This window comes from Giraffa tippelskirchi, chromosome 13 (genome assembly GCF_054371585.1).
Source record: "Giraffa tippelskirchi isolate mGirTip1 chromosome 13, T2T-mGirTip1v1.2.pri, whole genome shotgun sequence".
NCBI classification, from domain to species: domain Eukaryota; kingdom Metazoa; phylum Chordata; class Mammalia; order Artiodactyla; family Giraffidae; genus Giraffa; species Giraffa tippelskirchi.
The window spans coordinates 7,612,719-7,629,500 of record NC_137287.1 but is presented as its reverse complement, the minus strand read 5'-3'; the positions used below and the strand labels follow the sequence as shown (position 1 = coordinate 7,629,500).

The 16,782-nt window shown below is 56.5% G+C and overlaps 2 protein-coding genes across 5 annotated transcripts in view; one reads left to right on the top strand and one right to left on the bottom strand.

The window, feature by feature from the left end:
* Nucleotides 1-16,782, top strand: part of ALKBH4 (alkB homolog 4, lysine demethylase) — a 44,354-nt gene that overhangs the window by 3,945 nt on the left and 23,627 nt on the right. The window contains exons 3-4 of one of the 3 annotated variants that reach the window (XR_014073316.1): nt 2,647-3,433; nt 14,680-14,803. Coding sequence is in view for 1 of the 3 variants with exons in the window: in XM_081557813.1 (XP_081413939.1) it covers nt 2,647-3,237 (591 nt within the window). In the remaining 2 variants the exon portion in view is untranslated. Of the gene's footprint in view, nt 1-2,646; nt 3,537-6,055; nt 6,186-14,679; nt 14,804-16,782 lie in introns of those variants that run through there. The other 2 variants (XR_014073317.1, XM_081557813.1) reach the window with 2 other exon arrangements.
* On the bottom strand, nt 7,727-16,509 carry ORAI2 (ORAI calcium release-activated calcium modulator 2). 2 transcript variants are annotated; one of them, XM_081557824.1, is made up of 3 exons: nt 16,293-16,509; nt 12,768-13,005; nt 7,727-8,887 (listed from the first exon to the last, which is right to left on the bottom strand). In XM_081557824.1, exon 3 carries the CDS (start codon nt 8,760-8,762, stop codon nt 8,229-8,231), a length of 534 nt encoding a protein of 177 aa, XP_081413950.1. In that variant the 5' UTR covers nt 8,763-8,887; nt 12,768-13,005; nt 16,293-16,509; the 3' UTR covers nt 7,727-8,228. The 2 variants fall into 2 exon arrangements, with proteins under 2 accessions (XP_081413950.1, XP_081413949.1); XM_081557823.1 differs by having other exon boundaries at nt 7,727-8,768.

Sequence of the window (16,782 nt, the reverse complement as noted above, 5' to 3'; positions counted from 1 at the left end):
GTCAGTTATGTATCTCCTCATGCCTGTTCCTACCGATAACTCTGGCCTCCAAACCCTGAACCTTCCCTTTGTTGGGATCACAGCCCCCTTCTCCTTGGGTTCACTCCCGTCTCTGTTCCTCATCTCCAGCAATCCTCGCCCCCTCCAGACAGCCATCGGCCCCCTTTCCATGTTCCCTGCCCGCGCCCACCCCCCGACTCCCCCTGCCCCCCAGCCAGTTAGTATAGGCACTTCCTCGGGTGTGTCTCATCCTTTCTCCTCACTTTGTCAGACTCCTTCTGCTCACCTACAGCCCTGGTCGGGTCCAGCCCTCACCCTCACCCTCAGGCGGCCCCCCGGGGCTCTGGCTCTCCATCCTGAGCCAGGCCCTTCGTGCTCAGAGCCGAGCTGACCTCCCCAGGTCATTGGCTTCGCTGCTGTCCTTCCAGTCCTCGCTCCCCTCCTCCCCTCCACTGATGACCGGGCCTCTCCGAGAAAACAGACTGATCTACTGAGGTTCCCTTCTCTCCTGTGCCCCGCTTCCCTCCGTGCCCCTCTCTAGCTTCGGGCTGGTTGCCACTTTTCAGAAGCCGTGTCCAGCTCCCTTCGCTCAAGGTCGGCTCTCTCCCACCAGCCTCCCAGGAAGTTGCATTTCTCATCTCTGCAGCAGAACTTCTCAAAAGAGTTAGCTGTTCTGTTCAGCTCCTCTCCTCCTGCTCCCCCTTAACCCACTCTGAAACTGCCTCATGGCTGACCCCCCACTCCCCACCCCTAAACCCAGCAGCTGGTTCTCGGGCTCAGTCCTCAGGCCTCTCCTCCCTCTCCAGACACCCCTAGCTGATCTCAGTGAGGCCTGGCCCCACAAATTCAGGGCTCTCGTACTCATATCTCCAGCCCCAGCTTCTGCTGCTTGTCAGCCCTGAGCTGAGCCGGCACATTCCACCTTCCTCCTACTCAGACCAGAAACCCTGGATCTTTCCACAATCCTCTCTCTCTTTCACTGGTGATTCCTGTCAGCTCTTTACTCTTTCAAAACATGTCCTGAATCTGAGAACATTCACCCCCGGCCACTGCTGCCACCTGCCTCCCACACTCCCTGCGCAGCCATCACCCCTCCTTAGTCGGTCTCAGTAGGAAGTGATCCCACCATCTGCTCAGAGTCACTGCTCTGCTGCAGGCGCTCCAGGCCTCCCATCTCAGCGCAAACACAGAGGCCTTCCCGTGCCCTAAAAGGCCCTGTGCTGGCCGCCAGCCCAACCTTGTCTCCGCTGCTGCTGTCCCCATGGCAGTCACCCCAGCCTCCCAGGGATTCCTCGGGCTCCAGCTTCTCTTCTTTCTGCCTGTGGCCCTCCTGCTGGCCTATGCCAATGGGTCGGGGTGACCTGAAGGAGCCAGCTGGCCCCAGCTCCTGCAGAACAGAGAAGGAGACTCTACCACCAGATGGGGCCACCCTCCACTGGAGGGGCCCCCAGGGAACAGGAGTGTGTATACATGCTCCCCTCTCACCGCTCAGATCTGAGCTGTATTCTACAGGGCTCCTCTCGTGGGGTTTTTTTTTTTTTCTTTTAGATGGAAGCCACCTACCATAAGATCCCTTCATTTCAAGTGTATAATTCAGTGCTTTGATTTTCAGTGTAGCCACAGTGTTGTGCAGCTGTCACCACTGTCTAGTTCTGGAACATTCTCATCACCCCAGAGCAAACACACATCCATTGCCAGTCAGTTTGCATTCCCTTATCCCCCAGCAACCACTTACCTGCCCTCTGTCTGTGTGGGTTGGCCTCTTCTGGACATTCCTATAACTGGGGTATGTAACCTGAGACCCTGTGTCAGGCATCTTTCACCGAGCATGTTCTCAGGGTTCATCACTTTGCACCCTGTATCAGGACTTCATTGCTTTTGGTGACTCAGCACTATTCCGTTGTATGGATAGACCGCTCTCTGTTCGGTCACCGGCTGGTGGACACGGGTTGTTTCCCCTTTCTGACTTTTTTATTTGCCTGTACCGAGTCTGAGTTGCAGCATATGAACTGTTAGTTGTGGCATGTGGGATCTAGTTCCTTGACCAGGGATAGAACCCGGGCCCCCTGCATTGGGAGCTCGGAGTCTTAGCCATTGGACCCCCAGGGAGGTCCCCACTGTTTGACTTCTGTCAGTGGTGCTGCTGTGAACATTCGAGTCAGGTTTTTACGTGGACATGTGTTTCCATTCTCTTCAGTGAGGCTAGGAGTGGAACCACTGCCGGGTCCGTGGGGAACTCTTCTCCCTTGTCTTGAAGCCCAACTGTGCCCAGTGTTGACCAGCTGGGTAACGCTGCCTTGGGCGGGCGCCCTCCCACCTGCTCTGCCTGGCTGCTCCTCCTTCCCAGGTCCAGACTCCTGGCCACCGTGTCCGGGGGAGGCCACCCACCCACGGGCCTCCTGTCTCTAGCTGTGCTTCCTGAGGTGCCTGGACGCTTCATAGTCCCCTCCCCTGCTTTATTTTTATCCTCGGCATTTACTGCCACCTGGTGTGGTGTCTGTCTCCTTCTGCCAAAATGTCAGACCCACGAAGTCAGCCATCGTGGCTTGTCTTGGTCTCTGTGATTGGATTCTTCTGCCCTGGCTCATTATGCCATTTCCGTAAACTCAGCCAATCCCCCACTTCCTTTTGGTCCTCATCCCCCAGGACTACGGCCCCAAAGTCAACTTCCGGAAACAGAAGCTAAAGATGGCCGGCTTCCGAGGCCTCCCTAGCTTCAGCCGGGAGGTGGTGCGGCGGATGGGCCTCTACCCCATCCTGGAGGACTTCCGGCCCGTGGAGCAGTGCAACCTGGACTACTGCCCGGAGCGGGGCTCGGCCATCGACCCGCACCTGGACGACGCCTGGCTGTGGGGGGAGCGGCTAGTGAGCCTCAACCTGCTGTCCCCCACCGTGCTGTCCATGTCCCGGGAGGCGCCCGGCAGCCTGCTGCTCTGCCTGGCCCCGTCCGGCTTCCCGGAGGCCCTGGCGGACGGCGCCCTGGCCCCCAGCCGGTCCGTCCCGTGCCAGGAGGTGGAGGTAGCGGTCCCCATGCCCCGCCGCTCCCTGGTGGTGCTCCGGGGAGGCGCGCGGCACCTGTGGAAGCACGCTATCCACCGGCGGCACGTCGGCGCCCGGCGCGTGGGCGTCACCTTCCGGGAGCTGTCGGCCGAGTTCGGCCCCGGCGGGAAGCAGCAGGAACTGGGGCAGGAACTCCTGCAGATAGCGTTCTCCTTTCAGGGGAGACCCACCACGTGAGCCGCCGCCCCGGACGGGGAGCTGGCAGCCGGGCCTGGCGGAGGCGCTGGCTCCCAAGCGGACCGTTGGCCGGCATCGAAGGGGGCGCGCGGCACGAAGGTCTTTCTCAGGTCTTAAGGGGAGACTGCTGGACACACACCCTGGCGCTCGGCAGCTCAAGCCCTGCCCGGGATGGTTTCATGGTGAGGGGCCTCAGGTCAGTCCCTTTTGACCTGCGCGGTGGCCACTTGTTTGGGTTGTTTGTCACAGTTTGAGGGCAGTGGCCTAATTTGAGCTTAAAAATGGTTGGTACCCCTTGAGGCTGTTTTCTCCTTTATCCATCTGTCTTAATGAGGTTAGAGGGTAACGGAGGTTAGAGGTTAGGTAGCATCACCAACGCAATGGACATGAATTTGAGCAAACTCCGGGAGACAGTGAAGGACAGAGAAGTCTGGCCTGCTGCAGTCCATGGAGACGCAAAGAGTTGGGCACCCCTGAGCCGTTGAACAACAACTTAACAAGGCTGCAGAATATCCCAGCCTGCAGGTCCCGCATTTATTTACTATTTTACTTATTTACTTTTGGCCATGCCATGGAGCTTGCAGGATCTCAGTTCCCTGACCCCGGGGTTGAATCTAGGCCACTGCAGTGAAAGCGACGCGTCCGAACCGCTGGACCACCAGGGAGTTAGTTCCCAGGCTCCTCGTTTAGGGAGCGTGTTGTATTGGAAAGTGGATTGATAGAGGATGTGAGGTGGTTACTGTTTCAGACTTCAGGCCTGCTGAGAGCTTCTGAGCCGGCTCTGCTCAGGTCATGCTTGACCCCATGGGGTGTGGTGATGGGGCAGTCTGCCAAGAGTCTGGGCCTCCCCACCCCAGTGCTGTTAGAAATTGTGGAGGAGTCTCCTCAGCTCGCAGGACAGCACAGGGTGGGGTGCCAGTGCTGACCTGGATGGGCGGCAGTCCCCCACGGCCAGGTGAGGAGCAGCCTGTGGAAGGCACGGCGGGGCCGCCTGGGGGCAGCCTGGTCTCCAGCTGCTTATGTGACAATATACCTGGCCCACCAGCCACATGCTAGGAGCCAAACTTGGGGGACCAGCGCCCCATCACAGCCTGGAGACATTCACAGCACTGGTTTTCACAGGCACTCTGGAACTTTCTAAGAGCTGTCAGGTGTGCAGAGCCACTAGCCACCCTGCACTGTCTGTGTAGTGGCCCTGGCAGAGACCCAACAGAAGGACTGAGTGGGCCCGGCAGCCAGCTGTGGGGGGCAGGGGGCTCCCAGACACCTCGACTGGTGGGGGACTGCTGCTTCTCAGGTATTGTGACCTCCCCGCTAGCCCTCAGACCCTTCAGGGTGGCACTTGGGCAAGGCGGCCAGAGCTGCAGCCCATCTTGCCATATCAGTTGCCAAGCAGGCACACAGACCTGGTGGTCTGCTCGCTGTGGGCTTGACAGGCTGGGCCTTGGGGGCAGCCTGGCCCCTGGGTGGAGCCTGCAGGGTGCTCTGCCAACAGACGGCCCCGTTTGAGCTGAGGCCAGGCAGTGTCCTCTAGGCTCTTCCTACAGAGACTGGTGCAAACCCTGCCCAACTGTGTCCCCAGCAGCCTGGGAGGGACGGCAGGGGCTGGAAAGACAGCTCAGCAGGTTCTTAATGGGCCTAGTGAGGAGTCTCTAGCCTTGGTCTGTCCCTCCTCTCCCTTTGCTCTTCTGGAGGCATCTGAGTCAGGACCATCTTTGCAGGCTGGCTGAGCTTACCTGGGAAATGGTCAGAGTGGACCTGCTGGCCCAAAGCTCTGCGCTGAGCCCAGGCCTTTTCTGCCCCCACCCCCCACCCCCAGGCCTGGAGAGTCATCTTGGGCTGCAGAGGCAGGCTGGCCCTCTGGGTTGAAGTGCCAGAATGTTAAGAATAATAATAGGGACTTTCTTGGTGATCCAGTGGTTAAAACTCTGTGCTTCCACTGCAGGGGGGCATGGTATCAATCCCTGGTTGGGGAGCCAAGATCCCATATACTGCACAGTATGGCCAAAAAAACCCAAACAAACAAAAGGTTTTTTTCTTTTAATGTTTTAAAAATAGTAAAGGACAGAAATGCCCAATAAGGGGGCCTCTACCTCCCTCACGTGGGAGCCTGTTGGGACACTGGTGACCAGTGGTTGGAGGAGAGGCTTCTGAGCATCCCCTCTCCCTACGGCCTCCCACCAAGAGCAGAGAGCAAGTTATAGCTTTATTTATTCAGTTCAATCCAGGGCAACTGTTTTTAAAAAATCCATATACAGGATGGGGTGGGGGGGAGTGCGTACACCACATGTGGTCTCCATGACGTCATGCGTAGTGTGTTTCTCAGCACAAGACAGATAAGGTCTGTAGGTGAGCCTCAATCCACTCAGGCTTGTGTGGTTTTGTCCTGCACGGACCTTCCTAGAAGACACTGAAATACATTCTGCCCTGGCAGTTTGTCCAAAATAGAAACCCTTGAGTTTGCTTCTGGTCAGGTACTAAATGGAGACTGTGTTCCACTTTGGAAACAGCCTCTGTGTATCTGTGGGCATTTGTTCTATGAGCACCAGGAAGGCTCCTTTCAGAGGAAAATAGGGCAAGCCCACACCGGTTCCTCTCACCATGGAGAGGCCACTGTGCTCGGAACCCTCTTCACAATCAGGTTAAACCTCCAGAAACTGAATTTCTAGCCTGTAAATATGCTTCCCTCTCCTTCCCAGACTGCCCTGCTGCAGCTCCAAATAGTAGCTTACTCTCCAGCCCCAGAGGATGTTCTGGGCTACCCTGAGAGTGACCCCCATCACCAGTCCCCAACCCATGGTCATCTCTGTTCTCACAGAAACTGTTTGCCCCATACCTCTGGGAACTAGAAAGGCTGGACCTGGGAAAACTCGCCAGATGAAAATAAGAAGTTACAAGAACATTGTTCTCCTAATCAGTGTCTAAAATATATCATGTGGCATCTCCCCTACCCGTGTGGCACCGTCCCTGGCACCTAATGCCTGACCCTGACGTGGCCAGGTTAGGAAGCCCCCCCTCCCACCACTGCCATGGGCCAGGCGTTAACAGCGGGCTCCTGACTGATACCTGGGATGTGCTTGCCACGATGTGGGGAGCTGGGCACTCCATGGGCCTGGCTCACAGGTTAGCGGCACCAGGCGCCCCAGGAAAGTGGGTCACAGTGAGCCCCACAAGGCCCCTCTCGAAAGGCTCAGGCTAGAGGAAGGGGCTGCTGCCCCCTCCCAGCAGTGGGGAGAAGCCAGCCTGTCTAGTCCCTACCAGGATACACAGTGGTTGTCTTGCAGTGACGCTGACATTCTTGCACAAAGCAAACACATTAAACCAGACGAGCCTTTTCAACAAGGCTCCAGGAGAGGAGAGGAGACATGCGCTAGGGCGTGAGCAAGTCATGACAGATGTCAGCAGAGGATATGAGGGACACGCCCTTGGGAAGGCGTCAGGGCTCTCCTCTGGCCCCAAAGGACACAACGTCCAGGCTCCCCGTAAATGCCACGACTTGCACCGGTGGTTCTCAGCATTTCAGAGTGATGTGTTAAGGTTTACGTTCTTAACAGTATGTTCCAGTCTCAGAAACCTTGGTCAGGCCCACCAGCATTTCTTGGCACACGCAACCTAGACACCACAGAGCTACTAGGCTGTGGACAGAAATGCCATTGGAGCATGAAGTCCGAAGACTGGAAACGAGAAAAGGCACCCCTCCCTGGTGGCTGCTGGCCAGTATGGTACACGTGGTTCTTAAAAGCAGCTCAGGGCACAGCAAGCTCACAGATAAGCTGAGTTGTAGCATGTATGTGTTCTGCCCCAGGACATGGGCTCAGGTGTACCTGTGCATGGCTGTGTAGAAGTATGAGCTGGGCCTACGGGTGCAGCTGGAAGGCCTGGGGGGCCCTCCGGGAGCACTACACGGGACCTCGCCCTCTCTGCTGTCATAAGCAGAACCCACATGTGGCCAGGGCTGGCCTCTGACACCACCACCCATGGATCAGGCCAGGCCACGGCCTTGTGTAGACAGGAAGTCCCCCAGGCCGCCCCCTCCCACAGTTGGGGCCACAGGCAGCAGGGAGATGGGTGAGCTCAGCTGCCTGGCCAGTGTCCTGCCCTCTGTAGCCACGGCTCAGAGGGCTGACCGCTCAGGGGACCATCTGGGGTTGAGAGAAGGACGTCTCTGGACTGTGGGCCCCTTCCCCAACCTGGTGGCCTCGCTGGGTCAGTGTGGCCAGGGATCCTGCTATCTGGGGAGAGAGAATTCAAGCCCAGGCTGCTTCACGTCACCCCTCAGTTAGCCACCTGAAGTGGGCACCTCACCCAGGATGCCCAGAGATAGGCCTCCCGACCCCGCAGGCCTCTGACCTCGGACATCTCATCCGTCTGATGCACTTGCTGGGCTGACTTGCCCCACCCAGGTTCCTGCCTCTCCGCCTCCATCCGCCCCGCGAGCCAGGCCACCCAACTCCCTCCAGGGCAGGAAGGGAAGCACCAGGCCAAGCTGTTAATCCTGCACCCAGTCTATTCATAGCAGTGTGGTACCAACACTCATGCCCCCGGGCTGCCACCAGCCCAGCTCCGGAATCGGTGCAATCCCTTCCCTCAACTCAGGATGCTGCCCAGACTTTCCAGGCCCCTGCCAGGCTCCTGCTCCGAGCTGGCCACTCAGTCCAAGTTTCCGAGGGGACCCGTGACCACCCATTACAACCCAGAGCCCGGCTCCTTGTCTCAGGAAGTCCCCAGGGCCAAGGACTCAGCCTTTTTTTTGCCCTGAGCTCTTAGCCATCAGTCTCCCCTTTAACTGAAGCGTTCCATCTTCCGAGGGAAAACGAGCCAGTTTTTAACAGTATTAAGACAGGAGTAGAACTTTGGTCTTGAACCGTCTGGCAGTGACTTGACGGCCCGGTTGGCCATCCGCGTGTCTGAAACTGTCCAGGAGGCAGGCGAGTTCGGTCCACGCCGAGTGACGCAGACACGGCGGCGGCCGCGCCCGGGAACAGACGCGCTCACACCACCTGCAGGCTGCGCTCGTGCCCGTCCAGCTGCACCTTGAGCTTATGCAGCTCCTCGATCTCGCGGTTGTGCCGCTCGGTCTTATGGCGCACCAGCGAGCGGTAGAAGTGGATGGTGAAGACCACGAAGATGAGGCCCACAGGCACCATGATGATGGTGGACACCAGGGCGGCCTGCCAGCCCGTGTGGCCGCCGGGGCCGGGTGGGGGGCCTGGCTGGTGGCGCGCGTCCACGGGCAGGAACTTGATCCAGCAGAGCAGCACCACCTCGGCCAGGAAGAGCAGGATGCCCAGCACGGTGGAGAAGCCCCAGGCCAGCTCGATGTAGGGGTGCATGCGCTCGTGCGGGGACTCGCTGATGGAGTTGAGGTTGTGGATGTTGCTCACGGCCTCCACGTTGGGCAGGATGCATGTGCTAATGAGCAGGGCGAACAGGTGCACAGCCACTAGCACTGTGGTGCACGCGCTGAAGGCGATGAGCAGTGGCCGCGGGTACTGGTACTGCGTCTCCAGCTGAACCTCCACCATGGCCACCTGCGAGGCAGAGGCGGTGCTAGGTCGGGGCCTCCACAGAGCAGAGGGCACTCTCCTCCCCTGTTCACATATTGTGAACTTCCTTCTGATATGCTAAAGAAGATCTCACTAAGGGCAATCTAAAAAGGACAGAAAAGGCTAAAGAAGCACTGGGTCCCGTGGAGATCGCCCCCTGGGTGCCAAGAACGGAGGAGTACTGGGGGTGCCCAGCTCCAGCCCAGGGCAGAGGCCACACTTCCCTGGGAACATGCAACACTGCTGTTGACAGCAGAGCTAGGCTGAAGTGGGGCTTAGCTGCCAACAACTGCTGCTTTTCAAAACAAACAACCTGACCCTTCAGGGGGTTAAAAAAGAGAACAATGGAGATTCCTGATGACCCCCAGACTCAGAGCTGTACACTGGATGGGCTCAACACAAGCCACAGGGTGCCTCTGTCAGCTGAGACCAAAAGCAGGAAGGAGCAGCCTCGTCTCCTAAGGCCGGGAATGGTCACATACATGAGAACAACGGTAAGAAGGGGAAGCTGGGAAACAGCCTGGGCTAGGAAAACAGCTGAGTCTTCAGCAGCGGTCACAGCTAGGCCAAAGGTAATGTCTAGAACGTGTAAGAAACAGTAATTCCCGAATTCCACGTGGAGACCAAGGGGCTCCTCCAGGGGTAGGAACCAGGGGCTGCTGGGGCTTTAAACTGTGTGCCTATATTCACATCAATAAATCACTTTTAAATGAAAGGGAATAAGAGGCCCACTGAAGGACCAGAAGCCCTAGCTTATCTCTGTAGCAGTGGGTGTCTATTTAGGCTGAGACTTGCTCACCAGAAGCCCTAAGGGGCTTTCAAACTCCAGACTGGGTGCCAAGCTCCTGCCACGCTTCCCCAGGTCACACCCAGTCCATTCGGGATGGCTCCCCTGCTGCCCACACCCCACCCCAGCTCTGCAGACCAGCCCCAGTGGAGGGTTTAGTCTTGGCTCACCAAGGGCTTTTTCCCAGATACCCAATGATAAGAAATCAGACCCGTTAAGACAGCAGGAGCAGGGAGGCAGAGAGAAGCCAGAAGAAGGCTCTTCCACTCACTGTTTGTCTCCTAGATCTAAGCCATCCCTGTTTGTTGTTTGTTTTTCTGAACTGTGCGGCTTGTGGGATCTTAGTTCCCTGACCAGGGATTGAACCCGGGGCCACAGCAGCCAAAAAAAAAAAAAGGTGCCAGAGTCCCAACCACTGACCACTGGACCACCAGGGAATTCCCAGAGCCATCCCAGTTTTAAGAAATTTACAAGAAAAGATTTCACAACTTCTAGCAACTACTGCCTTATCCCCTCATTCTGTCCTCAGTGGAAATGGAACCCTTGGTAGGGAGAAAGATAATGTCAGTCCTAGTGGACCACAGCTGGAACGGAAACTCTGCAATGATGACTGATCCAAAGAGTCAGCGGCCACATTGCCAAGGTGAGGGAGGGGAGGTCCTTTCTCAGTGCCCTGGTAGCCTGGGTAGGCTCTTGTGACCACAAAGGATGTGACCCAACAAAAAAGGATGTCCTAAACCTCAGAGGGTGCCAAGATAAGAAACAAAGATGATTAAAAGGCCAGCAAGGAAAGCAATTTTGTTCCACTGCAGGAGGAGAAAAGGCCAAAGGCCATATTTCAGTGTATTTATGCAGATATTTTATCACAACCCTCTGATCACAGGTTTTCTGGGTTGGGGGCAGGAAAAACATGAAGAAATAAGCTTAAGGTCAGGCATGAGCACTTGTTGGACAAAGGACCAGCTCTGTAATTCTAATTAGGGAATACATAATATAGAGAGCAGCAAAGAGCCAAACATGACTGAGCAACTGAATGACAACAACAAAACAGAGTGGACTCCGCGTCAAGCACTGCCTGTTCATTTTTCCACGGCCCTGTCCTCGTTCAGCTATAGTTTCCACAGCGGAAATACTGGCTGATGATTGGTACTCATGACTTCTTTCTCCTAGGTGGCTTTGCAGTCTGAACAGTTATCTGATTTACGGGGGTCTGTGTGGTTTCTGAAATGTATCCCCGCCTGCTTAAAGGGAGCACTGGCTGATACAGAGGAGATACTCCATGAAAGCTGAGAAAATGCATTATTATTTCCACCCCTGCCTCTCAAAGGTCACTGCTCCCATTCTCAGGCCACTTCACACCCCTGAAGGCTGCAGTTAAGTCTTAAACTCGTCCTCCAGGATTCACTCTTTGTTTTGTAGCTTCACGGGGCTTGTTTTCAAATTTCAATGAGGGGTTTTGTAGCCTTCAACTTGGGTGAGCATTTTGTTGGAAAAAGTGACTCTTCCCTAAATTTGGAAATCCAAACCGTGGTCTCAAGAGACTGCCCGCAGACAGGAAGTGATTTCTGAGACCTGGGCCCCACGCAGAATGGAAACCATCCTACTGCACTGCCTTCAATCGGGCAGTGCTTCTCACAGTTAGTTTTCCAAAGATGGAAGCTATATATATATATACAGGCCAGAAAAACTTAATGCAGTACTATAATTCTTCTGTGAAGGTAGAAAACAAGATTTAATTTTTAAAATATTTATTTCTATCTATTTGGCTGTGCAGGGATCTAGTTCCTCATCCAGGGATCAAACCAAGGGCTCCCTGCATTGGGAGCACAGTCTTTGCCACTGGACCACCAGGGAAGTCCCCGAAGATCTAATTTTAATAGTGACATCTAAAATTCTCTTGCATATTTCTTAAAATTAAGCTTGAGAAAATATTCCTTTTTTAATGTGATGGAAGAAAATCATTTTTTGAGCCAAAATTTTGCCCCATGTGATTGTAAACTTTTGTAATTATGGTTTTTTTTTTGCTTTTAATATGTGTTTATGTGGCAGTGCCGGGTCTTAGTTGTGGCATGCAGGATCTTTAGTTGTGGCTTGTGGGATGTGGTTCCCTGTCCAGGGATCAAACCTGGGCCCCATGCTTTGGGAGCTCAGAGTCTTAGCCACTGGACCATCAGGGAAGACCCTATTTTTTAAAAAATAATTTGCAAGACCTGAATCAGCCTTTGCCTTAAACCACAGACCTGAACCCAAATTGACTGCCCTCTAAATGTGGTGACCACTGCCCCGCCCTGTATGAAGTCACGCCCTGACTACGCAATGTCTCATTTTTCCGAGGGTGACCGGCGCCCATGACTGGCAGGCCCTTGTCAGGGGAGTGGCCACACTGGCTCTCTCGGACACCTTTCTATTTTCTGCATAGCCACTGGGCAACTGACGCTCTAGGCTATGGAAAAACAATTGTTTCCAAGTTAAAAAAAAAGAATTGCTTCCAGCCCAATAGGACCTACTAGCAGACAACAGAGAGAGGAGGAGCAGTGGCCACAGTTCTCACTGGGATCCTGACATCCCGCGCTCTGGGACGATCCCCTGGAGGGATGAGGTCTGCGGGCCTCCGAGTCAACAGGAGACGTGGCCCTTCCTGGGGGCCCGCGGTTTCTCCCCACACAGACTCGCCCTGGGGGATGACTCAGAAGGAAAGCATAACCCGGCAGCCGGGAGTCAGGCCAGAGGCTCTGCTTCATCACTTCTGGGGGGCGTGTGCGTGCCCAGCTGGGTTACACTGAGCAAACCGGGCCCATTCTGCAGTTCCTGCTCCAATTCCCAAACTCTTGGGGCCTTCTGAGGGCTTGGGGATTCCCCTGGGTGCCCCAGGTCACCCTTCCTGTTGCCAGACCAATCCCCTTGGAGGGGGTGGGACCTGGGCGGAGACTTTTATTGGAGGGTGGGGGTGGGGGAGGGGTCTTAGATGCAGCACGTGGGATATTTAGTTGCAGCCTGTGGGATCTAGTTCCCTGACCAGGGATTGAGCCCAGGCCCCCTGCAGTGAGAGTGCAGTCTTAGCCACTGGATGTCCAGGGAAGTCCCTGGACAAAGACTTCCTAGTGGTCCATCCTGGCTGCCAGCAGGGCCCAGAGGGTGGGCTTTTCTCCCTGAAGCATCACGGGATTTCAATTAGCAGAAGCTGTGTTTCCACTCACCATTGCAAAGCCCGAGAGGAGGGCAGACGTCCGGCTGGAGGCCTTTAGCTTGGCCCTGCTCAGGTAGAGCTTCCTCCAGGAGAGAGCCTGCACAGAGTGGTGGTTGGAGGTGACCAGTTCCAGGTAGCTGCGGCGGACCCAGTCCCGGTAATCCATGCCTTTGTGGCCGGGTTCCGAGCAGGCAGGAGCGGAGGGGTCCACAGGCACGTTGAGCTCGGCGCTCATGGTGGGGGCCAGGCTAGGGGCGGGAGAGACACGCTCAGGTATACCAGAGGGTCCCCTGGGCGTGGAGAAGCCAGACTCCCAAGTCCCTTCTACCATCACTGGTGGCCCGCTATATACACCCTGTGCCAGGGCCACGGGATCCAGGGGTGCACGAGGGTGGGGCCCTGGCCTCAGGCTGTCCCCACACAGGAATGTAGGGACCACCTGTGGGAAAGGGGGGTCAGGGGGATGCATCTTCAGGACCCAGCACAGTGTCCAGTTGTTCCTCCACAAAGCTGGAATCTGGTCTCCTAAGCTCAGAAAAGCTCCAACTGAGCGTGGCTCTTGGGTGAACAGAATTCCAAGGCTGGCCGAAAACACCTAAATGCCTATCTTCAAGTTTTGGAAGCTTCTAGGACCTGAAACTTCTGGATTTGACCCAGCTGTGCGATCCTAACACCTGACTTTTCCAACCTGTTCATCTTCACGTGGAGACATGCCCACCTTGTTAGTCGCTCAGTCGTGTCCAACTCTGTGCAGCCCCATGGACTGTAGCCCGCCAGGCTCCTCTGTCCATGGGATTCTCCAGGCAAGGGTCCTGGAGTGGGTTGCCATTGCCTTCTCCACCCCTATTTGGGTCTTAAACAAGAGAATGGAGCCCAAAGACCCCAAACTGCTTTCCAACGGCCAGGTGCTAACCATGAAATCAGTGTTTCCACGCAGCTGCTAATTTCTCAAATCTCACTTCAATTTAAATCAGCACAGTTCACCCTGAAAATAACTGATTTATACAACTGAAGCTATATCCAGGGTGCAGTGGAAACCTTTAGCAAAATGAAAAACCAAACCGGCCAATTGCCACGAGCATGGTTTGGGGCTTTATTTTTTTCTTTTTAAGAAACGGAGGCTGGAGACCCCTCGAGTCATCCCAGTAGACATGTGGTTTGACAGTAACACAGGATGAAGATCAGAAGGGCTGATCTGTTGAGATTGTGAATTTAAACCCAAATCTCCACTAATCCAAATAGAGGATTGGCAGTCTTGTGTGGCCCAAGGGGCTGGCCCATGCAGCAGCCCTCAGGATCAGCTCTAATTAATCTGTAGGGTAGGCTTCAAGGGCACAGGCACCTCACAGCTCACTTAGCATCAGATATTAACTTGTACCTTCAGGCCCGCATGGGCCCGGTGAAAAGCCTACTTAAGGCTATTACAAACAGATCAGCGTTCCTAGGTCCCAGGGAGCCAGGTTGGGGGTGGGTGGGCTGGATAGAGGAAATTCCCCAAACTTGATCTGCCCATGCCAGTCCCTAAGTGGATTCTCTGGGAAGGTCCTGGGGAGGGGAGAGGCTCTCTCTTTTGGGGGTGCCTTCCTCTTTGTTTTGCGCCAGGCCATGGAGGCATGGCTTTTACTGGCCAACAGGACCCCCAGAGAACAGCTCTGTGCTCTTGTGTTTCTGCCCGGGGATGCCAATTACTAGGTCATTTACAAGAGGGCTGACTTGGGAACCTTGGTCACCACCACCCCGGCCCCCACCCACATCTGCAGCTAGCAGCACTGTTTGCAAGCACTTCAATCACAGGAATCCTTCCCTTGGGGAGAATTTGGAGAAATGTTCACTAACCAATCCATTGGTTGGCTCCAAATCATTTAGAATGGCATCATTTGTAAATGCATTTTTTTTTCTCTTTTTGCCCCACTACATAACAGAAGTGAGCCCACCGGGTTGATGAAGACACTGTCCAGCCTACGGAAGAGTGAAAGGCACAACCTTTGCCCCCTCAGAGGATCCATCCTCCATCCTGCATCCAGTAAACGCTTCCTGGGCCCTAAGGTAAGACTGCATTTGGTACTTAAGGATCAAAGATGAAAGGTGAGGATGTTCAGTGGGGGAGTGGCCTAAGTGGGGGGAGATTCTTGTCCAGTGAATTAAATGCTGCTGTAGTGGAGCCGGTTTGAGGGCTGAGGGGGTGGACAAGGGGTTGGCTGGTTGCCTCTACTCTTGGACCAGGAGAGGGTCCCTGCGAGGGAGCCGGGATACGGACCAGGACACAGTGAAGGTAGCATTGGCAAAGAGGGACTCTCGCGCAAAGACAAGATGGTGCCCACTTGGGGAGGGTCTGAGAGGCAGAGCAGGAAGGCTGGCTGCAGAGGGGTCAGGGGAACAGTGGTGGAAGCAAGATTCAGGGAGTATGTGCAGCCCAGGCGGTAGAACTGCGTTGGACTTGCCCTGGCACTGCCCAGATGCAGGGGCTTGGGAGGAGTTGGTAAGGGAGCCACTGGGGCTCTGTCTGGTCTGTGTGCTCAAACACTTGGCAAACTGGGAAGGGCAGGAGGGCCTGGTGGCCTCCAAAGAGATGAATGGGGTGGAGGTGGGGACCATTAGTGAAGGTGAGCTGAGCCCAAGTTGGAGACTGGAGAACTTCATGGGCAGTGAGGGCTGACAGTGGCCTGGGTGGTGGCAGGGGTGGCCTCAGCTCTACTGATGTCCCCAGTGGCAGGATCTGGGGAGGAAGCGCTGTCTATCTGCTTAGAGCCTGGGTGGTGAGGTGGGCCTGAGGGTCCCCAAGACAGAGAAACCACTTCCTGCAGAGGGAGCAGCTCAGACTGGATTCAAACCCATCCTCGCCCCCGGGCCAAGCCTCCTCCCCACCCGGCCTACCCCAGAGGCAGAGTCTGGTCCTCAGACTCCAGGGCTCAGTTCAGGCAGCGGGTGGGGCGGGGCAAGATGGAGCCTGACCTTTCTGTCAGGTGGCAGGGGCTCCAAAGGATGCTCTCCTGGCCGAAACGTGTGGGCTTTTAGTTTTGTTTTTATGTAAGTAAGGGGCGGTCAGAGAAAAGAGATCTAGAATTACCGTGATGCTGTATCTGGCCGTGGGAAACATTTCCAGGGGGTGGGTTTGGGGGTTTGCCTGTAAATTTCCTTTAAACATCTGGGGCACGAGCAATGGCGAGTGCCACGCAGAAACGGCTGTTTCTGACTCTTTCTGTCACACCCGCACACGGGAGGGCCCAGCTCCCCTCCTCCCCTGGGTCTCCCTAGAGGAACCCGCCTGCATCTCTGTTCCTTCCCCTCAGTACCCTTGGCAGCCAGGGAACCCGCATGCGGCCCGCATCTCTCCGCGCCCCGCAACCTCCAAGTCCTCCCGGCGGCGCTGCACCCCGCCCAGGGATCCCGCGGGCTTGGGGTCCCAACCTCACAGTCGTCTCGTAGGCCTGCCCAAGAGGAAGCTGTGATCTCTGGGTGCAATTCCGCAACACCCCCACGCTCGCCGGGGCGGAGATCCCGCCGCCCTCGCCCTGCGCCCGCAGCGAGCACTCACCGGTCTTTGCTCTGTACTCCCGGCCCGACTCCGGCTCGGGCACGCGGCTGCCGGCGCGGGCGTGGCCCGGTGGCCCGGCTGGGGCGCCAAGCGGGGCCCCCTCCCTCCTTCCGCCAGTCCCGCGGGGTCCCCAGGGCCCCGCCCCCGCCGGCTGCCCCGCCGGCTGCCCCTCCGCCCCGCCGCAGCCGCTGCCGGGGCAACGGCGCGGCTGTCACGTGACCGGCCCGCGGGGGCGCCGCGGGCCACGTGACGCTGCGGGCCAGGAGGGGCGGGGCACGCACACCCCTGCGGGGTCCCTGCTGTGCGGTTACTGCTCTCGCCGGGACACAAAACCCCGAGAAGGGTGCTCATCTTTCCTGGTCCGTGGGCGCGTCGCGGGTGGCCGTGAGCAGCGATTCGAGCTGCGGTGGTGATGAGAGCCGGAAGCCTGGGCATCCTTCGCTCTCCCTCCCCAACGACGGAGTGGAGAGGCTGCGGTTTCTCTGCCCCT

What these genes read in the sequence shown, in the direction of transcription:
- ORAI2 (XM_081557823.1), bottom strand. Translation starts at nt 12,992, where the DNA reads ATGAGCGCCGAGCTCAACGTGCCTGTGGACCCCTCCGCTCCTGCCTGC. An exon ending in TCCTCTCGGGCTTTGCAATG is followed by an intron (nt 8,769 to 12,767) that starts GTGAGTGGAAAC and finishes TCTGCCTCGCAG; the next exon opens with GTGGCCATGGTGGAGGTTCA.